At 32.1% G+C, this 25,566-nt stretch overlaps 3 protein-coding genes across 3 annotated transcripts; 2 read left to right on the forward strand and 1 right to left on the reverse strand.

The window, feature by feature from the left end:
* The first annotated feature begins 146 nt into the window (after positions 1-146).
* LOC129948879 (UDP-glucosyltransferase 2-like) lies at positions 147-2,379 on the forward strand. The gene is made up of 7 exons (XM_056060019.1): positions 147-285; positions 363-524; positions 586-676; positions 770-1,231; positions 1,292-1,495; positions 1,555-1,829; positions 1,995-2,379. The coding sequence occupies exons 1-7, from the start codon at positions 283-285 to the stop codon at positions 2,376-2,378; spliced, it is 1,581 nt and encodes a 526-aa protein (XP_055915994.1). The 5' UTR covers positions 147-282; the 3' UTR covers position 2,379.
* Positions 2,380-3,062: 683 nt separating this feature from the next.
* LOC129948878 (UDP-glycosyltransferase UGT5-like) lies at positions 3,063-9,395 on the reverse strand. The gene is made up of 6 exons (XM_056060018.1): positions 9,306-9,395; positions 4,905-5,151; positions 4,387-4,848; positions 4,123-4,326; positions 3,787-4,061; positions 3,063-3,523 (listed from the first exon to the last, which is right to left on the reverse strand). Exons 1-6 carry the CDS (start codon positions 9,306-9,308, stop codon positions 3,128-3,130), a joined length of 1,587 nt encoding a protein of 528 aa, XP_055915993.1. The 5' UTR covers positions 9,309-9,395; the 3' UTR covers positions 3,063-3,127.
* A 12,881-nt stretch (positions 9,396-22,276) lies between these two features.
* On the forward strand, positions 22,277-24,754 carry LOC129948882 (UDP-glucosyltransferase 2-like). The gene is made up of 7 exons (XM_056060022.1): positions 22,277-22,434; positions 22,583-22,738; positions 22,813-22,903; positions 23,209-23,670; positions 23,739-23,942; positions 24,010-24,284; positions 24,355-24,754. Exons 1-7 carry the CDS (start codon positions 22,432-22,434, stop codon positions 24,736-24,738), a joined length of 1,575 nt encoding a protein of 524 aa, XP_055915997.1. The 5' UTR covers positions 22,277-22,431; the 3' UTR covers positions 24,739-24,754.
* The last annotated feature ends 812 nt before the right edge of the window (positions 24,755-25,566 follow it).

Below are 25,566 nucleotides of genomic sequence, written 5' to 3' on the forward strand. Positions count from 1 at the left end.
ATTATCTATCGCTCTATCATTTGTACAATTTAGCAATCTTCAATCTTTTTTGTACCGCTTATTCAATCAAAACTGATTTTTGTTCTTATCAAACTTATCAAACAAAAATAACAAATTATTTAAGGGAATAACTTTTGAAGTAACAAGTTCATTCATCGGTTGGTTAGTTATTGCTGAACTTGAATCTCTTTCTCAAGCACTGTCTGATTTATTTTGCTAAGTCATAAGTGAAAACAGTTTTTATTTTTGAAGAGTGAATGTTTTGAATTTAAGTAACAAAAAATGGTAATACTGTTTTTTGCTTTTGTGAATCAATACTTGTGAAATTTTAAATCTTTAAAAATTTTGTTGAATAATTGTAGAACATCAAAAACTACTTGTCCTTTGCCACGTTTGTGACTCTGCTTCTAACGTTAACTCAGTGCAATGCCTACAAAATTCTTGCTGCTTTTGTATTTCCTGCTAGAAGTCATTACATGATGCATACAGTGCTTATCAAGGAACTTTTAAATAGAGGCCATGAGGTAAATCATATATCTTCCTCGCCAAAATCAAACAAATAAAAACAAAAACATGAAATTTTAGGTAACTTTCATAACAACAATGCCGATGGGTAAGAATCTTGGAAAGCACTACACAGAAGTGCTGATACCAACTTATAATTATCAGAAGGATGGTAAAATTACTCAAATTCATTAAAACTTCTTGGAAATATTTAAACTGCAGACCTTATTAATTCTGAAAAATATTTGCTCCTATACCATTTCAGTTATTGGCCTATTTAACATCAAAACCATATTCGAGCTTACAACTCTAACTTTAAAGGACTTTTTCAGAATGATGGACCTCCTCGGTACACGAACAACTGAATTTGCTTTGCAACAACCAAATGTTCAAGAAATCTTACATCGAAATGACACCAAAAATGTCTATGATCTTCTTATTGTTGAACAATTCTATCAGGAAGCTTTCTTAGCTTTAGCCCTGAAATATGATATTCCAACTATTTCCTCGAGTACTTTAGGACAACAGACTTTTATGAGTGAAATGATGGGTGTTATTACACCATGGTCATATGTCCCTCATGGCTCCTTAGCACTCGATGATAGAATGACTTTTTGGGAAAGAGTACAGAATTCAGTGGCATCTTTGTATGATGGTTTCTTCAGGGAGTTTATTTATTTTCCCCATCAAGATGAGTTGGTGCAGAAGTATTTTTCACATTTACCAAGTAAGAATTTGAATGCATCTTTGTTTTCAGAATGAATAACCAATTTTTTGTTTGGTATAGTGAAACTTCCAACAGTGTCTGAAATGAAGAAGAATGTATCAGTGCTGCTGTTGAACAGTTATACTCCACTGACTTCACCAAGACCAACTAATATGGGAATGGTTGAAGTTGGTGGAATGCATATTTACCCACCGAAGTCACTTCCAGCAGAAATAAAGGCATTTTTAGATGGAGCTACTCATGGGGCCATCTACTTTAGTTTAGGTAAGAGGATTGAAATTTGTCGCTGAATGTATAAATGTTTAAATTTTGTTGAATTTCAGGAAGTCAGGTAAAAAGCTCTGATTTACCGAAACAAAAATTAAAAATCTTCCTTGACGTCTTTGCCAAGATGAAACAAAGAATTTTGTGGAAATTCGAAGATGATTCACTGTCAAATTTGCCAAAGAATGTAATGATCAAAAAATGGATGCCACAGGGTGATATTCTAGCTCATCCAAATATTAAAGTTTTCATTACCCATGGAGGACTATTTGGTAACCAGGAAGGTGTACATTACGGAGTTCCAATGCTGGGATTGCCAGTTTGTTGTGATCAGGTAAGGTTTTGGAGCACACCACTTATCTTAATAAAAATGATTGTTTCGGGATATCAGAGCAGAAGTTTAGATCAGAAGTTTCTCTTAAGAAGTTGACTTAAAAGAAATATTATGTTTTATTGAATATGGATATTTTTAATCTGGTTTATTTTCTTTCTCCAACAGTATCTCAACATGAACAAAGCAGCTAAGGCTGGCTATGCCATAACTTTGGATTTCAATGAAATCAGCCGAGAAAATCTCGAATATTCCTTGACGGAACTTTTGGAAAAACCTTCTTACCGCAATAAAATGAATCAAATATCCGAAATATTCCGTGATCGTCCTCTAAGTGCTCGGGATTCAGCGATGTATTGGATAGAATATGTCGGTCGACATAAGGGTGCACGTCATATTCGATCAGCAGGATTGGATTTGGCTTGGTATCAGTATTACCTGTTGGACGTAATTGGATTATTTACGCTAGCAGTTGTTGGTGTAGTTGCTGCAATATTATTGTTGTTAAAAAAGGTACTAGGAACTAAGAAAAGCAAAGACAAAATAAATTAACATGAACAAAAGTTTTTAAATTTATTGTTTTTATTTTGAGAAATCTCCAGAACAAGACTTAGAAATTTATTTCCAAAATGCATGCTCTGTTCTCCAAAGTAATATTGTATTTCGTCAAGTGAGTTTGAGGCTCGTTTCTAGCTAAAACAAACAAGGAGAATTGGGGCTTTCGAAAAAATCATCATTTCTTTATGCGTCGAAAGTTTCATTGAATCTTTTGTTTTTAAAAACAGAACGGATGTCCTAAATTTTGAATGTTTTTAATTTGGAGCCATCTCAAGAGTTGCACCTTTGCTACCTTTGGGTTACTTTTTGTACGAGTACGTCAAGTCTCTATTCTTTTCTGCTAAACTATCAACGATTGATCATTTGACAAAATAAGATCGGAAACAAGTGGTGAAAAATTAGTCGAAAAGGTTGACGATCGAAGTCGTGAAGGCCAGAAGCAAGATATTCCATGAAGTGTTTGAACTTTTAAAGCCAAAATGTTGGACCGCAAGAAAAGCACCAGTTTTACTCGAAGTTTAATATAATACTGGCTTCTGAAAATACTGCGGAAACGGACAAATTTATATAAAACCGTTGTTGGTTTACTTGAACTTCTTTTAAAATTGTTGTTTTTGCTTACCCTCTTTTTTCCATGTCCAAATAATGTTTCTACTGTCCAACAATTTAAAAGCAGCCTTAAATGTTTGTTTTGTTTTTATTTAATTAATATTTATAAACTATAAATAACTTAAGACTCTTATCTAACTACTTTTCACCTTGATCTTTCTACTTTTACTTCTGATTTGAATCAAATATCTTATCATCATTATAATCACTCCAAGCACGGAAGCTATTACTAATGCTATCAATGCCATAACATCAAGCAAATAGAATTGATACCAAGCTAAATCAATTCCAGCTGAACGCATATGAGGAGCTCCTTTATGCCGGATAACATATTCTATCCAATACATTGCAGTTTCTAAAGCACTCGTTGGACGATCTCGAAAAATGAGGGAAATTCGTTTCATGTTCTCACTGTAGAAGGGATTCTCCAGAAGTTCGGTGAGAGAGTGTTTAAGAGAGTCTTTGGTGATTTCTGGGAAATTTAGTGATAGAGCATAGCCTGCTTTTGTTGCTTTCTTGATGTTGAGATACTAAAAATAGAAATAAGAAAAAGGTTAACAAATTGAAACAAAAATAAAACTAAACTTTATTTTTATTTCGAGAGCTTTTGGACAATACCACTTTTATTAAGAAACTGAAATTTCGAATTAAGAGAAAAAAGCTATGATCGTCTCCCTTGATACCAAACGAAAACACTTTTGAACATTGAAAAATCCCTCAACTTATCAAGTTTATACTCAAGAAGCTTAAAAGAACTATTAAGCAAACTTAAAAAGCGGATATTTCATAGTACCTGATCACAGAAGAAAGGCATTCCCAGCATAGGCACTCCATGATAGACACCTTCCTGACTGCCAAACAATCCACCGTGGGTTATGAAGACTTTGACATTTGGATGAGCTAAAATATCATTTTGTGGCATCCATTTCTGAACCATAACGTTCTTCGGAAGTTTTGGAATTTTATCAGCTTCGAATTTCCACAGAACTCTCTGTTTCATACCAGCGAAGACATCCAAGAAGATTTGGATCTTCTCCGGAGGCATATCGGCACTCTGAATATTGGTTCCTAAAATGTGGTTAGTGTTAATATAACCTTAGGATTGTAAATTGGTTTGTCTGTAATTTACCTAAACTAAAGTATATAGCTCCATGGGTGGCTTCATCCAAGAAAGTTTTGATATTTGTTGGCAATGACTTTGGTTTCTGAATGTGTAATCCTCCGACTTTAACCATTCCTGCTATCGTTGGTCTAGGTGTTGTAATTGGAGCATGACTATTCAAAAGCATCACCGAAATGTTTCTTTCCATTTCTGACATTTTTGGAAATTTAACTACAAGAGAAGAAAATAAATAACATAGAAATTGAAAAGGATTCTTTTAGACTAGCTTACTTGGCAAATGTGACAAATACTTCTGCACCAAAGCATCCTGTTTTGGTAAATAAACATACTCCCTGAAGACATCTTCATAGAAAGAACTTATAGTATTTATGACTCTTTCCCAAAAATCCATTCTATCATCGTATGGCAAAAATCCGTGAGGTACAAATGACCAGGGCTGGATAATTCCCATCATATGACTGTAGAAATTTTCATAACCCAAAGTACTTGAAGTAACCACAGGTATATTGTATTTAAGTCCCAATGTCAAAAACGCCTCCTGATAAAATTGTGAAACTAACAGAAGATCATAAACATCTTTAGTGTCGGTTCGATTGAATATTTCTTGAACATTTGGTTGTTTCAAGGCATGTTCGGTAACTTTTTCACCAATGATATCGAGCATTTCCATAAAACCTTTCATTGTCATGGTGGTTAAATCAAAATGACTTGAGGCCTTAAAGTGAACTTTAACTGAAATGAATTGTTAATAGTTTTGGTTTGATTATATATCAAAAACTTTTACTTACTATCATTCCAAAAATCGTAAACTGGAATTTGTACTTCGGTGTAGTTACTTCCTAGATCCTTCCCCAGAGGGAAATTCGTAATGAAGGTAACCTCATGTCCTCGATGCAGCAACTCTTTGATTAGGGTATTGTACATCATCGCATGACTTTTGCCAGGGAAAACGAAAGCTGCCAGTATTTTGGATGCATTTGTATGAGATATTGTTAGCATAAGGACGAAGAAGAGCCCCAAGCTTTGTTTGAAATTCTAAAACAAAAAAATGAGAGTTTATATTATTTTAAGACAATAATTCGAAGGAAAATATATCTCTCTCGCTTTCTTTTTTAAATCTTAAAACCAATATATTGAAAAATTAATAAAATATTGGAATGTGCTTATATTTCTCACACCTTAAGTAAGAAGTCCCATAACCTAGACAGTAGAAAACACTATACTACATATTGAAACATAGAAAGAGAAAAACTGCATTTCAAACGAATCCAAGACACGATTTTCTGACTTTTAAGACTCCATCGATAAGAGATTAACAAGTTTTATAGGATCTCGTTTTATAAGCTCAAAAATTTTCGTATGGAATTATTTGGCAATCGCTTGGATCGATACTTTTTAGTTTTGAAGATCTCAGATCAAATTTTATTAAAAGCAAACAAAATCCGTTGGAAGCTTCGATTTTCTTTCAATTTTTGTAGGTTTTTTAAGTGTGGAGTTAGTGCCTTGTAATTTTTCGAAATGTATAGAACTGTTAAAAACAAGAATTTTTTTTACAATGGGAGGGGCCGAAATGGATAGAGCTCCCCCTATTATATTTTTTACAATATCTATCTCCCCCCGTTTAGGCGGTAGAGGCAATTTAAGAAAATTCCAAAGTTGTGCATTTATTGTTGTGTTTTTTGTAACAAACCAAGGTGTTCACTATGGACGTTGATAGGAAAAATTCAAATATTTTATGGTACCATCGAATCGTTTTCCGTAGGGGCGTAAAGTCGTCCGCCATTTGATCTGAAATATCGATTGATTGCTTAGCATGATTGTAGTCTACGATCATACGTAACTTTTGTATTTCCTGACAATCTCTATTTCTTTTTCCTATCCCTACTTCCTCCAAGCCATGTTTAGTGGGTAGCATGAGAATGTCCCGTTTATCTTTCCACTTTACTACTACAATGCCTGAATCTTCCATGCCTTTTATTTCATGTTTTTTCAACTAAGAATTAGTAACCTCTTTTGAATTTCCTGCCCTATTACTCTGAAGTGTACCAAAAAGATGAGTTTGGCGATCAAGGAAATTTTGGCCAGAGACACTGATGTGTAAAAGTTATCGGTTGCAATAGCTCTTCCTTGATATAAATATTGCTCGGCCAGATCTAAAACAATTTGCGTCGAGTGTGAGGTTGTTGGGGTTGATCTACCTCTTTGGATGTGTCATTCTGTTTTTCCTGCATATGTATATATAGAGCTGGTGTAGGTATAACCATATGGATCACAAAGCTTGTACAATTTCACACCATATTTATGTGATTTCCCGGGGTTATACTTGCGAAATTGGAGTCTACCACTCCATGGAATCATAGATTCGTCAACATTCAAGGTTTCGTACGGAGTTCGCGCGTTTACAAAGTTCCTTTCCAGAAGCTCAAGGAGTGTTACTCACCTTTTCTAATCGGTTACCTCTAAAATCCGAGTTGTCTGCAAAGTGGATGAACCTTAGAAGCAGCTGAAATCTGTTGCGTGACATCACATGGGGTTCAAAAGAGTTCTTGAAAAAGTTGCCAGTGTTCCAATACTGAGCAATCGAAGGATATTTTACAATTCCCATATACATTACAAGTCCCAAAAATTGTTTGATCTTCGGTATGTTCGTATCTTCCCACCGCTTTGAGCGGGAGTTATGTGTTATAGTATTATTTTGCAAGTTGGCATTTTTATTGGTCTCCGGTAATGATAAGCTAAAAAACGTCTTCAGTAACCATATAAGATTATATACATAAATTGGTCACATTGCTGATTTCACTGGCGGAATATCAAAATATCAGTTCAAAAACAAAAGCTTTTAGAGACTGGCAAGTAACTTTTGTCCATGTGTCTGTTCTATTAGATGTTCCAGGTATTTGTTCAGGCTCAATTTCTTCGTTTTCTTCTTCAAATGATTCAGTAGAATCTGGGAGATCCGAATCACTATTATTTCAATCAGAAGTTATGTACTCATCTAGAAAATAGGTGCATTAAAGTACATAGATACTTTAAAAATTAAATAAAAACTATTTAAGGTAAACAAATAAGTTGGGAAGAAACTTTAGTGTGCGACTCACAAATAAAACTTTGTAGAATCTCTTTTCATTTCAGTAATAGAGAGATTCAGAGCTTTTATTTTGAATAAATAAATAAGAAACGTTCATTGTTTTTCAATTAGCCATAAGCTTGACGAAAGTGTCACTTTTGCTTTGTTGGGGACTTTTATGTTCTTGAAATTCGTGTTTAAATCTCAGTTCTAGAGCATTCAAAGCAAATTCACTTCAAAAAGTAAATTTCTTTAATTTGTTTAAGAACTTTAAGGTTTTTGTATTTTACAGAAAATCAATTTTGAAATTAAGAACTTGAATATTTGCTCTTTCTCTCTATAAGTTTTGAACTCATGGGGAAAATTAAAACAAAATAATCTCCCTACGAACCCCCACCCAATCAGCCATTGCTTTAAATTCAACAAACTGCACACTGTAGCGATTTAAGTCACGGATTTTAATTTGGATGTTATCAATTAAAATGTAGAGGTAAGGGCTTGGCTTCCAAAAATTACATTCCAACTTTCAGGCTTCCCTTCCTATTTCAATTTTAGGAAATGAAGTACTTTGGACCAATTTTCCTAAAAACCGCCACTACGTTCCGGAAGACAAACGTTTCTATTATTACATTTACTAAGACTACAAAAAACTTTGATAACATCTAGTTTCCTTCCGCGCCAAAAATAAGCCCCCAGTTCTCCGTCTATTAGCAAATGAAATATTATCTGAAAAACATCAAAAACCTCAGATGGCAATGCTGATTCTTTAAGACAGATAATAAAGGAAGTTGTCAAAACTCGAAGTGTCAGAAATTAAAAATGGCTAATCGATGTGATGATGTCTCTTAAGGCTGCACAAGTGTCAAAATAAAAAAAAACTAGTAAACAAACAATTGTTACTAAGTTTGGGCCTGCTTCTATTTGCTTTTTAATTAATAAGTGTTTTTGTCTATACTGTTTCCCACAAATAACATTCATATTACTAATTTTACAAAAACTATAAATAAATAAATAAATTGGGTGGCGCAACAGTCCGTTTGAGAACTAGGGCCTAGTGAATGACAACTCTCAACCATTCCTGTGTGCGAGTACTGTTGTCAGGGATGGAAGGGACCTACAGTTTTAAGCCGCATCCGAACGGAAATTTTGAGAAAGCACTTTTCATTAACCGTGAAAAAAACTTTGGGAGGCATAGGCAGGGATCGAACCCAAGACCTTTCGCATGACGGTCCATACAGAAACCAGTACACTTAATAATGATTTGTAAATTATGGCAACTGCAACACATTTCATAAAATGTTTGTTGTTAAACAGCACAATCAAATCAAGTTATCATTTCTAAAGACATTTGAAGTTCAGCACGATATTCATCAACTAAACGCTTTTAAATTAGCTATTCAAATGTTCACAATTTAGTTTGAAATTATATTTTCTATTATTTTTAAGCAAATACAAAAATAAATCTTCCCTTTAAAAAAAAAATCAAAATAAAGCACGAATATAATAATAATAATAAGATATCCATGAAAATGTATACAGTGGGTCAGTATTCCAATAAATTTTAAACAAAACTTTAACAAATGTCAGTAATTAATTTTTGTATAGTATTCTATTGTTGTTTATTTACATTTGTTGCTGAATTAAATTTAAACTTGTCTCTTTAATCAATACTTTGAAAAACTTTTAAGATTTTGGTGTCACTGTTTTAAATAGTTGAATCACTGTCACTTATCTGGAATTCTATTGCTACAGTTTATTCTACTTTTTGTTTAAGTCCATCAACTTTAAGTTTAATTGGGGAATAATTATGTATAATTTTAATAATTGAGAACAAAAATTAATATAATTGATTTGTTGTTTCAGATGGAACATTTAAACAAAAATTACATCACTAATAATGAGACTCTTAAAGTGATCATTTTAAAACGCTTGTTTCAAAATTATGCAAAGTATATATTTGTGTCAAATTAAGTTATAGGTATGAGCGTAAATACACTTTTAAAACACTTTCATCTAGAAAACATAAATGAAATCTACCAACTGCAGTACCGACATTAGCAAATTTTACTTCTTAATTTATTCTAGTATTATTTTGTAGTTTATGAAAATATTTATTTCTCACCATATTTAATCAATATTTCAATCAAAACATTGAAATAATAATAATAAACTACAAGAATCTACACTTTTTTGTTTACAGTGATGCTAGCTGATCGATCTTTGAAACTGAACTAGTAGGCGTCTAAGGCTGTAGCTCTCATTTAAACGTCTCGAAATGAATACTGGAAGTGAGATTAGAATTATTTTATCAGTTACCTTACTTTTATTTTTATTTAAGTGAATTCTAATTCATTTATTTTTCAAATTTGAAAATAAATGATAAGGTTCCTTGGGGTTAATGTCATAGATCACTACTCAGAGTTCCATGTGTCGTCAGACCTATGAGTCTGCTAAAATGAAAATCTTGTGTGATACCCTCTTTAAATGTTTTACAATAGAATAAGGTCGTGTTAAATATAAGTTAATGATCTTATCATTAAGAATATTAAAACAACCGAAAATGTGTAAGACTTCGAATTGATATTTTTTAAATTTTGTAGGCAGAAATAATTAATTTTTGCATATCTCGAAGTAAAACAACATCAATAAAGATTACAATTTCATCAACTTACCCTTTTGAACAAAAATAATTGTTATCATACATTTTTCTTTTTTAAATGTTTATTTCACAATTATGTATAAGATATTAAATTATACATAGTTTTGAATTATCTTTGATGAATCTTTGTTATTTTTGATTAGTTCTCAAATGCTGTTTATCTTTAAAACACATAAAATATTGGCACGGTGCCGGATGCAGGTATTTTTAATCTTTATGAACTGAAAGGCGATTTTAGATTCAAATGAAATTATTTAGATTTAAAATTTAACAAAAGAAGCATCATAAACTGTTTAATTGCTGTTTGCATATTACAGTGTCTCTGAGTTTTCTGGGACACAATTGATGGGCGAAAAAGTCAGTAATCATGCCTCAATAGAGGAACAGAACCATGTTTTTCAAAATAAATTTGGAAGCGCTGCGTTGTTCAGGATTCAGTCTTAACTTAAAGTGGCCCTTTAGTCCTGTGTGATCTAGGCCCTTCAGGTTTCGGTCTATTCATGTTAAAATGTCTAACCCAACTATAAATAAATCACTTTACAACTGACAAAATGACCGTCAACTTAAGCTGCCATATCTCTAAAATACACCTTTCATATTTACAAATTTTCAAATTACTTCGACTAATTTCGAGAGCAATTTGAAAAGTTTTTATTTTGTAGTAGCTGCTAAAATTAGGTCTCGTTTCGAGCGGATGGAAAACTGAATTTGTTTGAATCTTCCTCACCCTCTAATTATCTTTCCAAGGCCATAGAAACGCTGATTAATTATCAGCTCAAAAAATATCTTTAAAATCGAAAGCTTCTCAATGACGGCCAGTACGTCTTTCGCAGCAATAGTTCCATTTGTGACCTCATGCTTCATCTCAACGAAAAGTGGAGCAAATCTTAACATCGCCTTGGAGAAAGAATTACTGCACTTGATATTTTAAATACATTTGATAGGGTTTGCCATCAGGTTCTCTTATCGAAAATGCTTGTTTTTGGGTTTTTATAAATCCCTCCTTCATTGGATTGGTAGTTACCTATTGGATCGTTCAAAACAAGTAGGTAGGATAGGTTCCAGTATGAAAACCACAAAATAAATGCTGGTGTGCCACAGGGCTCGATTCTATCTCCAACAATCTTTCTTATTTTTATTGATGATCTCCTGTTTGCAACTTCTAATGCAATACATTATTTTGCTGACGATAGTATTCTAAGCTTTTCATATTCGTTTTCAGACTCACATCCCTCTGAAAAAATATGATAACATCATTAACTTCTGACACTAACAGCATTGTACAATGGGGATTAAGGAACCACGTGGAATTTAATGTTTCGAAAACCCAATGCTGTCTTGTATCTTTAAAGGGAGAAATTATCCATGGATGTCACTTGCATCAATGAGACTAAACATCTCGAAATTCTGGTTATGCGTGTCAACAAGCGTGTCTTGTGAAGCGATCGCATACGCGATGTAGCCAAAAATTCAGCAAGGTGTTTGGGTTTCCTCAGGCGATGGAAGAAATATTTCACCTGGTTGTTATCTATAAGACTTATATACGTTCAAAGCTTGAGTATTACTCCACCTCTGGTCTGGTGCTCCTGCAGCTTACTTAAGTTAAATTGATTGGGTGATAATATCAGCATAAGTTCATTTACTTCTCTTGAACAGCGTCGTAAAGTTTCTTGTCTAACCTTTTTTACCGTTATTTTAACGGTGTATGCTCTAGAGAAATAGCCAGCTGCATTACTCGCCTTAAACAGTTCAACCGTAATATCTACTCGCACTTTTAGGAATGCTCATCAGTATACCCTCTAGTCCAACTTCGACCGTACTGTCAAACACAGAGAATCGTTCTTTAGCCGTACTATGCGAATGTAGAATGTTTTACCACACTCTATTTTTCCTTCTCAAATTATTTGTTTTGAAACTTCTCAGCGTTTTAAGGTATCTAGAATTTAAGTTCATGACCTTAAGAAAGAGTGTCGAGAATATTGCTGCAGCTGAGGCTTCAGTTGCATAAAGCCGGGACGTTACTGTGAATGGTTATCGCTACCGGTTAATAACCGATTTTGTTGGCCCCAATTGGATGATATTACTCAAAGGACATGTGTTCCAACAGGACGGCGCCACATGCCAAACAGCGAATTTCACAATCAATTTATTGGAAACCTAATCTGGAGATTAAAATGGTATAGTCGCGTGGTCTCCTCGGTCGTGCGATTTGGGGCCATTAGACCATTTCACGTGGGGCTACGTTAAGCCTTTCATGTATGCCAACAAGCCAGCGACGATTGATGAACTTCTAACGAATATCGCTATTGCAGCAGTATCGTCCGATTTCTGCTTAAAAACCGTCGAAAATTGGGTTCAGCGTCTGGGCTTCTGCAAAGCGTGCCTATGGTGACCGACCATGCAAAAGAAATCGAGTACCATTATAATGACATAGAATGTACTTTTCCAGGAATAAAGAATTTCATTGATATCCAAAACCCTGTTTCATTAAAAAAAAAAACTTTTTTAGCGCTCTTATTGAAAAACCCGACATTAACGACATTTTAATTGCATACTTTTCGAAATTATTTACATAAATGAGATGTTGGCTGATTACAAAAAAATATTAACTGACGAGTTTTAAATGAGTACATACAAAATTATCCATTTTCTAATAATAAATTATTTTTAAATTTAAATTTTCTCGTTATTGGTTTTAATACAAATTATGATCATTTGATGATCCTTATTGTACGCAAGAACTATAGGCCCCGAGTTTTTCGATCATTAGGTCAAAATAAAAATGATAATGACACATTAGTTGATTTACATAGAATTAGGTGTTTTTAAGGAACTACAAACTTAAACATATCGCAACATTTTTTAAGCTGTTATTAAGAAAGTGAAGGCAAGAGCTTAAATAGCACCAACAATGGCTTAAAATACACGATGTGGTCAGAAAAGTTCAATTTATAAAACTTATTTACAAGGAGGGAATAAATTGGATCTTAATTGTGAATATTGAAAACAACATAAAAAATAATAGTAAATCGTTTTGGTCTTTCATAAACTCCAAAAGAAAGCCATCTGGGATTCCTCAAAATGTTAGTTATAAAGGAGTCAATTCGTCAAATGCTGATACTCATTTGGAACTTTTTGCTAACTTTTTTGAGTCTGTTTAATCCTCCCCAATTAACACTTTTGTTTCAAACTTGGAAGAAAAAGTTGACATTGGTTCAATGGAATTGACTTTCGATGAGGTTTCAATAGCGCTTCACGCCCTTAAAATAAATAATAGTTGCGGTGCCGATGGAATACCGTCAAGCATTTTGAAAAATTGTAGTGATTCTCTTTGTTTGCCCCTGTTGAAATTGTTCAAAAACTCCATGGAGTTCTTTTTACTAGAATGGAAAGAATTATTTCTAGTTCCTATATTCAAGGCTGGTTCAAAAAATCTAGTTGACAATTATAAAGGAATCTGCAAGCTCTTAGCCATCCCCAAACTTTTCGAAAGTCTTGTTAAAGATAAAATAGAATTTATGATAAAGGAATGCTTATCTGAGTCTCAACATAGCTTCATATCAGGTCGGTCTACTGTGACTAATTTGGCTGTTTTCTCTTCATGTGTCCTAAATGAAATAGAGAATAAATGTCAAGTAGATGCTATTTACATCGACTTTAGTAAAGCTTTTGATTCGCTAGATCATATTATTTTACTGAAAAAGCTTAATTATTTTGGTTTTCATTCTGAGATTCTTCAATACATCTCTTCGTATTAAGAAGACAGAACTCAACGAGTAATTATTGAAAACAAAGATTTGAGAAGTATAAAATGTACCTCCGGCATTCCGCAAGGGAGTTATCTTGGCCCTTTACTTTTCCTAATTTATATTAATGATATAGTTGACATAATACAAAATTGTAATTATCTACTATATGCTGATGATTTAAAATTGTACTTTAAAATTAAAACCATTGATGATTGTGTAAGAGTTCAACAAGATTTGGACCATATTTCTACGTGGTGTTCTTTGAACAGTTTGAAACTTAATATTGGAAAATGCAAAGCTATATCATTTTCTAAATCTGCATTAGCTCTTAATTTTCCATATAAAATCAAATCGAATCTTTTGACTAAAGTTAACAATATCAAAGATCTAGGCATTATTTTTGATAATACTTTGTCTCCAAAAAAGCATATAGATTTCATTGTGGCTAGGCGAACACTCTAGTTGGTTTTACGGATCCTTATGTTTTACTAACCCTTTATACTTCACTAGTTAGGTCAACAATTAAATATGCTGATGTGACTTGGAACCCATGCTATAGAATTCATTCTGGTAGAATTGAGCACGTCAAAAGACTAAATTTGTGTTTCGTAAAATGCGTTGGAATTTTAGTCCAAACTATAAAGCTAGATGATGATTGCTCGGGATAAAATCCCTAGAATCTAGAAGAAAAATTCATGACGTAATGTTTGTGAGAGATATACTTTGCTATCATATAAAAAATCCGTTTTCGCTTTCTCAGATTTCCATTTGTGTACCATCTAGACAGTTAAGAACAAGTTGTTGCCTTTTTGAAAAACTGCATAGAACAAATTATGGAAAAAATTAACCAATATCACGAGCAATTTCCTCGTTCAATGAAGTATGTGTTATTTTTGATTTTTATTTATCTCGAGATAAATTTAAAATTGAATTATTGTATAAGTTTATATTTTAAATAAATAAGTACAAATTTTTGTAATTGCATCTGTTTAGCAAATCGTTTATAGAGAAAAAATAAGTAAATAATAATGACATCACCTTTAACCACATTTGTAATAAAATATAGGTTACTTAAATAGTTTCTGCCAATGATAATCTCTATATACTCAATGTTGACCTCATTTTTACTTGCGACATATAGGAACTATATGGCAAGTCTTGCATTCGAGCAAAATTTCGAACTCTTGGACAGACAGACAAAACAGACCGGACGGAATCGCGGGACCCACTTTTTTCGACTTCTCTACCACCGTAATATCATTTGCACGAATGCAAAACTTGCCATATAGTTCCTATATGTCGCAAGTAAAAAACAAAAACAAATTCATCAACCTTTATGTGAAAACATATCCAAGGAAAGACTCAAATAGAATGAATTAAATTGTGTTCACTTTTTGGGTGGAAAATTAATTATCTCCCTTATGCTGCTGGCTGCTTATGGGAATGGAAATAATATTTGTCTCTCGCTCCCGCTGGATTTCTCCACTTTCGATACTTACGCCAACGACTCGGCACCTGGTCGCCCTAAAAGTTTTTGCTCATGAGAGTACTATGGTTTTCATACATGTACAAAGATCGCGCAGTTTTTTTTAACAGATCAGATGGCATTTATATCTTTGAAGACACACTTATCTTACAGCTATATTTTTAAATCTTATATAAGTACTTTTTTAAACATACTCTTAGCATACAGGAGCAAGTTCGTGCGATCCAGTCGTGCATTTTATTTAGATTTCTAGTTCATGCACAAATTGTTTCTGTTTTATGTGACTTCCATCTAACAAAATTATAATAGATAGGACTGTAAATATGGTAAACCATATAGTTGAAACATAAGTTTTGTTGCAGGAAGAAACCTATCAGAAACCTTTACAGGAAATAATTCTACATTAGTAAACTTTGGTTTCAAGTCAGCCTTAGACGATTTTGGAAGAACAATAATATACAAAAAATGTGCGGTACCCACAAAGAAACAATTTGCTAAAAATGATATCCAATTAAATAATACATATTTCAAAAGAATTAAAATTTTATAGGACTAATAAAAATACTCACACATATAATAGACATTTTAAATTCTTAAAGACTGTGCAAATAATAATTGTTTTCAAAACTAATATTACTTTTATCGCCATCAGCAAAATATATATAGATTGATGGACACACCTAAATTGCTTGGGTTTAAAATAAGGGTTTCGGTCGGAAATATTGATTTTGAAGATTAATAAAATAAAACGACTTAGTTATTCAATCGACACAAATTACCTACCAAATTTTAAACTAATAATATATAATAAATTTTAAATAATTTTAAATGATATGAGGTTAAAATGGGTAATAGTTATTGTTAAATATCATAAATAAAAATAATTGCATTGTTTTAAAAATTTTCATTTCTATGAAAAAATGTATTTAAAAAATTCCAAGCGAAAAAGAAGTTGTGTTCAAAATTTAATACGCAAACGAATTTATACCTGAAAATAACATCGATAGATAAGAACTATATTTCTGTTCAGCTTTTGTATGTTTTCGACCTCAATATTGAAAAAATCTACTCTAATAAATTTTATTTTACAATTAATATCGATAAGTCAAGAAAAGATAATTTAAAGAAAAATATTTTAGGGTTGCTTTGATTATCCTTAATTAAAATAAAAAATGTTAACATTTTGAACGTACATAAATATCTCATGAACAAACATTTCTATCGATTAAATTTGAATTTTACTCTTCAGCCTTACAGTTTTTCCTCTTAATTATGAAAAACTAAACAATAATTTTGGGAAAAAAGGATTTTAAATTTGAAATTATTTCATTTTATAAAAATGAATTTAAATATAATTCTAAAAAGCTAATTTAACGTCTCAATTTTGTTAATGTAATTTTTGAAATTCCTTAAATTTTAAATTCGCTTATTAAAAAGAAAAATATAAGGTGCAAGTTTGTAAGGGTGAAAGTGGGACGTTATCAATATCTTTTTTGGTAATTTTGTTTTTAAATGTATTTTGAACAAATGAAATATTGGCCTCAAAAACATTTTGTGAAGTTATTGTCTAAAATCTTTTTAGTGTTTTAGTACAGCATTTAAGTTCAAATGCAGTTCTAAATACACTTAACTTATGATAATAATTCCAAGCAAGTTCTACTACACTTCCTTTAAACCATTTATGATTATACAAAAATGGTCAAAGATGTCTTGATAAACTATGTTATGAAATGTTTCAATACAGAAATTGTATTTTTCAGTGCAGTGTAAAAGCAAAATTTCAAAACCTAACCTGCAACCTTTAACATAAATTTGATAAAAATTGATATAACAGCGAAAACTCAAAAATCCATAAAGTTCGAAACCAATTTAAAAAAGTGTTATCGATTCTATATTTCTAATTAAAAGTTTTGAAATTTCTTGACATTTAAAGGTCATGTTTTAAAGAAAGTTGTCTGTGTGTGCTTACGTATGAACACTCGGGATATCTTTTTTATGTTTCAAAAAATTTATATGGGAAATTGTGATGTTTAATGAACAAATTGGGACTCAAAACTTTATCGTTTTTTAATGAATTAACATGGATCTTATAAAACGCATTAGATTTTAGAAAAGATACAAAATAATAAATTTACTGCCAATAATATCCGCTATGAACTTAGTTGATTTTGAAGTGGTTTTAAGATTGACCCAATTTTTCTAATTTGCTTGTTTTTAAAACAATTTTTTGTTGTTTTATATAATTTAAAACAATTATTATGCTTTATATTGAAAAACTTCCAATTAATTATAATACAAGATAAAACAAAAGTAAAACAAAAAACAATTTTTTGTCAGAAAATTTTCGTTAAACATAGCCTTTGGTAATTTTGGTAGATTTAAGAACATACGGTATCCTAAAGCACACATTTTGTCAAAAAATTAATCTTATTTTTAATACACATTTAAAAGCAAATTAAGTTTTATTCGACTCTAATTGAAAGATATTAGTTCGAGCTGCAACCCAACATTTTTACTTTTGAAATATAGGAACTATTTGGCAAGTTACATTCGTTAAACATTTCAAAATCGAGATTTTAATCAAATATTGAAAAGAAATCGAAAAAACATTATCCCCCGATTCCGTCTGTCTGTTTGTTCTCCTTACCTCTAAGCCCCAAGCATAGGAAATTAATGTCTTAATCAGATTCAAGTGAGGCCATTTTTTTTGTTAAGACTAAAAATAACAGTAGTCAAAAATTGAAAGTTCGAATTTTCTCAAAATTGAAATATACATTTTTTATTTTACAAAATTCGATATCTCGAAAAGTATGCGTTACAGCCCATCGTGCTCCGGCCTCAAGTAATAGATCCCGCCAGGTTACTCGTTCTCTAGATTGTGGTCTCCAGTTTCGAATACCAAGTCGCTGCGTGTCGGCTTTAATTTGATCACTCCACAGGATATAAGTTCTGCCTCTGATAATGGTTCCCTCAGGCTTAGCGTTTAATACCGAACGGGCTGGAGCTTCCATTTTCAGTTAAACTCTGAACATGTAGTTTTTTCACCAGTGGCAAGTCACTGTGCAGCTTGTATAGTTCGTGATTCTATCTTCTCCGCCATATATTATTTTTCGGTCTACACAAACCGGTCCACAGTGGTCCAGAATGCACATTTAACGCGAATTAATTCTAGGCTTTGTAAAAACCATACAAAATGTCAAAAAATTATTAGTTATAGTAGTATTTGGAAAATAGAAGTTGCATTTTACCAAAACAAAATAAATCTGTTGCTTTTTTCTTATTAAAAATTATAATCCTAAATACTTCATTTAATAAAAGGTAAGGAATTTGAGTATTAGGAATTATATTTAATTCTACATGAGGTGCTTTGAGCAGATTCATTGCTTCTAGTTCCATTTTTTTCTTTTTGCAGCATTTTCCCTGTAAACATAATTCAGATATGATTGGATCTGATGACAACAAAAAATAATTAAAAAGATCAATGTTGGTATGCTCTGCTGTATCTTTTCTGCTTCTATGTTCTCTTATGAACTTAAAATCTTTATTTTTGGCCTCTTGTGCTTCCTCTCCTAACTGTCCAATAGGCAAAATTGCTTGCTTAATAACTTCAGATCCATGAATTAGCACTTTGTGAACACTTGTCGGCATATTATACCACCGATACAAGGACACGTACTGTTTTGCAGTTTCCAGAAAAGCGCTAATGCTTCGTCTCGAGACATGGGTACAGATATATTTTTTTCTGAATCTTTTCTGGTCCTACTTTTTTTTACAGATGCCATTGATTCTTCAACAGCTTCTTTAACAACATGAGCGTCATCTCAGTTTGTCAGATTGAGTTGCACGTGAAAATTCTTCCAAAGAATTATTATCAACCATATTTTGTACTTTTTTTTGTTGACATCTAATATCAGCATCAAGGACATTTTTTGATGGCCTTCCAGCTTTTGATGGTCCAGGTTGACTATCCACACCCTCATTAACAGACAATTTTATTCTGGTTTCAAGCCATGTTTTATTGAGTTTCAAAAATCTAAGTCGGTAGTTATTTGGTTTTTTTCCAACGAAATTCAACATTTTTTACAAAATTTTCCAACTTACTTTGAATACCTTCGGTTTTCAGGTGCTTAGTGTTGTAAATATGCAATTCTAGTGATCTTACACATTTAGCCCTAGTTAAAGTTTTGAATTTTAACCATTCCTCAAATAATTCGATGTACGTAATTTCAGCAACCATTTCTGAAAACATAATTAAATAAAATACTGGGGCAACGCGGGGACTCAAATTTTTTTCTCGTTATATTTCTTAATACATGTACTAACTAATAAAAAAGTAAGTAATATCTGCAATGATCTGCAATTTTTTATAAGACTCGATATATTTTAACTTTTCATCAAAAATTCTATAACAACTTAACAACGGAATAACTAAAAATGTATTATATATACTTACTGTTTTTTATAGTAGATATAATATTTAAAGCATTAAGAAATCACAAAAAAAAATGCACCGATAAACGTTCAATGGCGTAACGATATCTGCAAACGCGTGTAACTCTTTGTCTTGATAATAAGTAAAATGTTAAGAATTTCTTAACTTTAGTGTTGCCATACTACTAAAATATTTACATCAGTCATTAACTTAATGCGTTATTACATAGTTTCGGTATCCAGCACTCTATTTATAAGGGGTTTGGGTCAAATTATTATATGTCAGAAATTTGAATAAATTCGTTATGGATGTCGATTCTGGACCACAGTGCGGTCTCTATATCGTACGTAGAAGCTTCCTCTCGATGATCTACGAGTCTGCTTTGGGAATTGACTCTTTTCGATGACAGTTAATACTTCGTTTTGTCCTCATTAATCACAAGACCCATTTTGTTTGCTTCAGACTCGATACCGGAAACTGCACCCATATCCCATAAGCCGAAACTGCTCATTTATTTCTTTCGACAATGTTGAAGTCATCTGCATATCCAAGATATTGTGTGAATTTTTGAAAGATGGTGCCATTGGTGTTGACGTTTTGCACCACTCTCTCTTAAGAACAATATTGAAGCAGCTACATAGCAGCGCATCGCCTTGTCGAAGTCCTCTGGTGGTTCCGAAGGTTTCGGTTGGGCTCTACCAATTTTGACGCATCAAGGAGAATTCTACAGGATCTGGCGTAGGGTGAAAATTTGGTCGATGGTAGATTTTCCAGGCCTGAAGCCACACTGATAATGGCCAACCAGTTCATCTGTGAATGGTTTCAGGCGTTCACATAATACCTACGCTAGACAAGATCTTGTAGGTGATGTTTAAAAGGGTGATACCTCTGTGGTGCATGGTCGTAGATGATCTCCCGCGTGCTTGAAAAGCTCTGCCTGTAAACCATTATCACCGGCAGCTTTCTTCAGTCTGATGATGGCAACTGTGATCTCATTCGGGTCAGGTGGGTAGAACTCTAGATTGTCAACCAAATTGATTTGTCGGGGCTTCATCACCAATAAGCAGCTGAAGGTCAAAATGATCCTTTAAAATTTTTTTAAATCTTTATTAATAAACAAACTTATTTTGCTTGTACATTTTTAACTTCCCATAGGAATTTATTGTAATAGGTCCGATTTGTCAAATTGAAAATTTTAACATTTCTTGACGTTTCAAGGTCCCTAGAGTCTAAATTAAATCTAAAAATCTAAAGAGTAATGTACTTAAAGTTGGTAAAAATTGAATATCGATTCAAATATCTTTTCAAATTTAGGCTTCAAACTTATTTTATCTTATAAAAAATATTGTTTTCAACATTCTGAAAAATGTTGAGAAAAATCGAATGGACGGTTTTTTTACAAGAAATTAAAAACCGAAAAAAAATTAACAAAAGTTGGTAAAAATGATTTTCGACTCAAAATACTTTTTAAAATTTTCAGATAATAGCTTGTAACTAATTTTTACTTATAAGAAATATTGTTTTTAACATAAAGACAAATTTTAAGAAAAATCGAATTGACTTTTTTTTTACAAAGAATAAAAACCTAAAAAAAATGTATAAAAGTTGGTTAAAAATTGATTTTCGACTCAAATATCTTTTGAAAAATTGTAGATATTGGCTTTAAGCTACTTTTATCTTTCAAAAAATATTGTTGTTAACATTCAGTAAAATTTTGAAAATATCGGATTGACAGTTTTTGTACAAAAAATTAAAAACCTACAAAAAATTTTACAAAACTTGGTAAAAATTTATTTTCGACTCAAATAGCTTTTCAAAAAATAAAAATATTGGCTTCAAACTTATTTTATTTCACAGAAAATATTGTTTTCGATATTCAGTCATTTTTATATAAAAATCCGACAGTCCGTTTTTTCATAAAAAATAAAATCTACAAAAAATAGTACGCAAATTTGGTAAAAATTGATACCAGTACATTAGACAAACTTTTAAGCAAGACAAATCCACAGACGGGATGGGAAGTTATCAGTGTGGGTCGCATCCCAGCCTCTTTTTAAATCTTGATTTTAAGGTTCTATTTTTAAACAGACAGAGTCGTGCATTTTATTTGTTTTTGAGACTTTTTTGAAATATTTTGGAAACTAATTGAAATTTAATTTTACTTAAATTAAATTAAAATACTTTTTGAAATTTGAACTGAAATTTTTAATTTTAATTTTTAAGTCTATCTAACCACAGTTCCAGTCAACATTCAGCTTTAAACTCTCAGACTTGTTTTCAGACACTTTACATCCCCTTCTAAGAGTCAATACCCCTAAATATACCTAACCTATTATAATAATTCCAATCAAGTTCGATTGTACTTGTGACTTTGTGATAAGTTAAATAATTGCTTAAATGAGTAAATTACAGCTGTGCTCGTGCGTTTACCTAATTTAATATTTAAATAACAGGAAACAATGTTTTCTTATCAACAAAAAATTATTTATTAGCCTACCTACCGCAGACCTAACTTACCTGGGCTAAGCATGTGTATACATTTGTATCTTCACGTAATAATATAATCAGCGATCCGTCTAGAACATATACAATCTTCAAAATGCTATCTTTATATTATGGCACTGCCTAATTCAATTACAATTGAATATTTTCTTCTTATCAAAACTATTCATTGAATATACGAAACTTCCACATCAATTTGCCTTTATCATTAATATATTTAATCTATTATTTTTATTTGAATGAAATAAATAGATCTTAATTTTTCGCATGCTCATTCTCTAAATTGGTTCGGTCAGTTGCTGTTTAGCGTTCGATCTGTTAAGCAACGATTTTCTGAATTACAATATCTCTCTTTTGAGGAATGAGAAAAACATTGAACTTGAATATAATTAAGTTAATGGAAACGTGAAAAATCAAAACATGGTAAAATTTAGTTGTTTCTTTAAAAAAGTCATATTAAAAAGTCCTTAGACTTTCAAGAACTTTCATCTTCCTTAATCCTTAAAAAATATAAAATTTTTAAAAGTTTGTTTTTAAAAATGTGTTGTTTTTCTTTTGTCTTGTGTTTTAGAATATCAAAAAGTATCTATCAGTGACGTTTCTGGTGCTTCTAACAATAGCTCAGTGCAATGCATCAAAAATTCTTGCAGCTTTTGTTTTTCCTGGCAAAAGTCATTTTATGATGCATACTGTTCTAATTAAAGAACTTCTCAACAGAGGACATGAGGTATGTATAGAAGATATTAGTTTCTCTTTAATCTCTTAATTGTGACAATTTCTTGAAACATTGATATTTTTCAGGTAACTTTTGTAACAGGTCTTTCATTGGGAAAGAATCTTGGAAAAAATTACACAGAAGTTCTGGTACCATCTTATAACTTCTGGCCTGAAGGTAAGAATTGTATCTTTATCGGTTTAGTGTTAAGGGGATTAAGATCTTCATAGAATTCAATGAAAGAGAAAAATGAAGAGAGATATAAATGGAAAAAAGGCAAAGAGAATCAACAAGTTGAATAAACTGATAATTTAAAAATTACTAATTTAATCTTCAATATCTTTGATAACAAAAATACGAGATTTATGTTTCCATAGCTTTTAGGGCTTTCCCTTAGGAAACAACGCAAATATTTATAAAGAGACTTTAGTCCACAGAACTTGGAATATTTATGAGTGAAAACTTTTCTTTTTCTATTTCAGTTATCAGCATGTTCAATGTTAAAACTATATTCGACCTTTCAAGTCTCACACTATCGGACTTTCTCAAAATGGTCGATGTTATTGGTATGAAAACAACCGAATTCGCTTTGCAACAACCCAACGTTCAAGAACTCATTCATCAAAAGAACACCAAAAATGTCTATGATGTTCTTATTGTTGAACAATTCTATCAGGAGGCTTTCTTGCCATTGGCTTTGAAATTTAATATTCCAACAATTGCTTCGAGTACATTGGGACACCAGAATTTCATGAGCCAAATGATGGGTGTTATTACCCCATGGTCATATGTTCCACATGGCTCTTTAGCATTGGATGATAAAATGGATTTCTGGGAAAGATTGTGGAATACCATGTCATCGCTTTATGATGATTATTATAGAGAGTTTGTGTACTTTCCCAAGCAGGATGAATTGGTGAAGAAATATTGGTCACATTTGCCAAGTAAGATTTCAAGCATGTCTTCGTTTTCATAAAATTATTGACCTTTTTGTGTGTGTCTTTGTTTTTAGTGAAAATTCCAACAGTTTCTAAAATGACGAAGAATACCTCAGTGCTGTTGTTGAACAGCTATGTTCCATTGACTTCACCAAGGCCAACAACTCTGGGAATGGTTGAAGTTGGTGGAATGCATATTTATCCACCGAAGCCCCTTCCAGCTGAAATGAAGGCATTTTTAGATGGAGCTACTCATGGAGCTATCTACTTTAGTTTAGGTAAGAAGATTGATAATTTTTCGCTAAAGATATCACAATTAATATTTTTGGTCTTACAAAATTTCAGGAAGTCAAGTTAAAAGTGCTGAATTACCGCCAGAAAAATTGCAAATCTTTCTTGATGTATTTGCTAAAATGAAGCAGAGAGTTTTGTGGAAATTCGAAGATGATTCACTTCCAAAACTACCAAAGAATGTTATGATCCAAAAATGGATGCCACAAGGAGATATTCTCGCTCATCCAAATATCAAAGTTTTTATTACACATGGTGGACTGTTTGGCAGCCAGGAAGGTGTCCATTATGGTATTCCAATGTTGGGTATACCAATTTATTGTGATCAGGTAAGTTCTTGCAGTCATCTTTGGTTATTGGAATAATTTGCTTACTCTTCCTTCTTTATATTTCTTGAAGCATCTTAACATAAACAAAGCAACCAAGGCTGGGTATGCTTTAACCTTAAACTTTAATGATATTAGTCGAGAAAATCTCGAATCGTCTTTGAAGGAACTTTTGGAGAATCCTTCTTACCGAAATAAGATGAATCAAATATCGTCAATATTCCGTGATCGCCCTGTGAGTGCTCGGGATTCAGCGATGTATTGGATAGAATATGTTATCCGGCATAAGGGAGCACGTCATATTCGATCGGCAGGATTGGATTTGGCTTGGTATCAATATTATTTGTTGGATGTTATTGGATTCATTGCTCTTGGAGTTGTTAGTGTAATTGGTGCACTTATTTTGGTGCTTAAGATGCTACTAGGAAGTAAGAAAAATAAGGAAAAAATAAATTAGATAAGACTTAAACTAATTCGACTGATGTGTTTTGTCTTGTTTGTAAATATCGGATTAGTAATTTCGGGGAATGTTGAACTCAAAAAAATGTTTCTTTTTTTTGTCAGCATATTTGAATATTATGATGGAAACAGCCTCAGGACATTACGATTGATTTCGTTTTCTAAATTGTGAAAATTTGCGTTGAATCTTCATAAAAATTATTTGCAGTATATGGAAATAACTTACAATTATTTTAAAAAGATTGCTTATTGACAGATGCTGACGTTTTTTTTTTTAAAAGGTTTTGTGAACGTTGAACTTTTGGATGTACAACATTTAGTAGCACAAAACAGTGTACTCCATGAATACCTTGAGTCAAAACAAACAAAACATGGAAGAGGAACTACTTCGTGCTGGATTGGATAATCTTTTTGGGAGGGCTTCCTAGATTTAAGGTATCTAAGAGTTGGATATAAATAAAAGGAATTCTGAACTCTAAAATGAAGTTCTGTTGTAGTAGGTTAGGTTAGGTTAGGTTAAGTTAAAGTGGCTGTCCACTATTTTGACTTGATTAATGGCTTTTTCTAAAGCAGTCCACCATACTGCAACACAGTAAATTTAAATCGGTCAGATTACCGATGTGTATAGCCAATGCGTGATTCTGGGTTGTAAGCCCCATATATTACCGATAGCTTTTTTGCAAGGAAAGACTGCGTTTCCAATTTAGATTGTTGTCTGAAAAAGACCCACGTACGCAACTTCGTCTGGAAATTTTAATTGGATTCCTTTTATGTAGAAAGGGTTCACAAATGGAGTTTTGTATTTCCTCGAAAATAGGACTAAAGT

The sequence above is a fragment of the Eupeodes corollae genome, chromosome 3 (genome assembly GCF_945859685.1).
Source record: "Eupeodes corollae chromosome 3, idEupCoro1.1, whole genome shotgun sequence".
Lineage (NCBI taxonomy): Eukaryota > Metazoa > Arthropoda > Insecta > Diptera > Syrphidae > Eupeodes > Eupeodes corollae.

What these genes read in the sequence shown, in the direction of transcription:
- LOC129948879 (XM_056060019.1), top strand. An exon ending in TTTTAAATAGAGGCCATGAG is followed by an intron (nt 525 to 585) that starts GTAAATCATATA and finishes ATGAAATTTTAG; the next exon opens with GTAACTTTCATAACAACAAT. An exon ending in GTATTTTTCACATTTACCAA is followed by an intron (nt 1,232 to 1,291) that starts GTAAGAATTTGA and finishes TGTTTGGTATAG; the next exon opens with TGAAACTTCCAACAGTGTCT.
- LOC129948878 (XM_056060018.1), bottom strand. An exon ending in GTATTTGTCACATTTGCCAA is followed by an intron (nt 4,327 to 4,386) that starts GTAAGCTAGTCT and finishes CTTCTCTTGTAG; the next exon opens with TTAAATTTCCAAAAATGTCA. An exon ending in AGCTATATACTTTAGTTTAG is followed by an intron (nt 4,062 to 4,122) that starts GTAAATTACAGA and finishes ACCACATTTTAG; the next exon opens with GAACCAATATTCAGAGTGCC.
- LOC129948882 (XM_056060022.1), top strand. An exon ending in TTCTCAACAGAGGACATGAG is followed by an intron (nt 22,739 to 22,812) that starts GTATGTATAGAA and finishes GATATTTTTCAG; the next exon opens with GTAACTTTTGTAACAGGTCT. An exon ending in ATATTGGTCACATTTGCCAA is followed by an intron (nt 23,671 to 23,738) that starts GTAAGATTTCAA and finishes CTTTGTTTTTAG; the next exon opens with TGAAAATTCCAACAGTTTCT.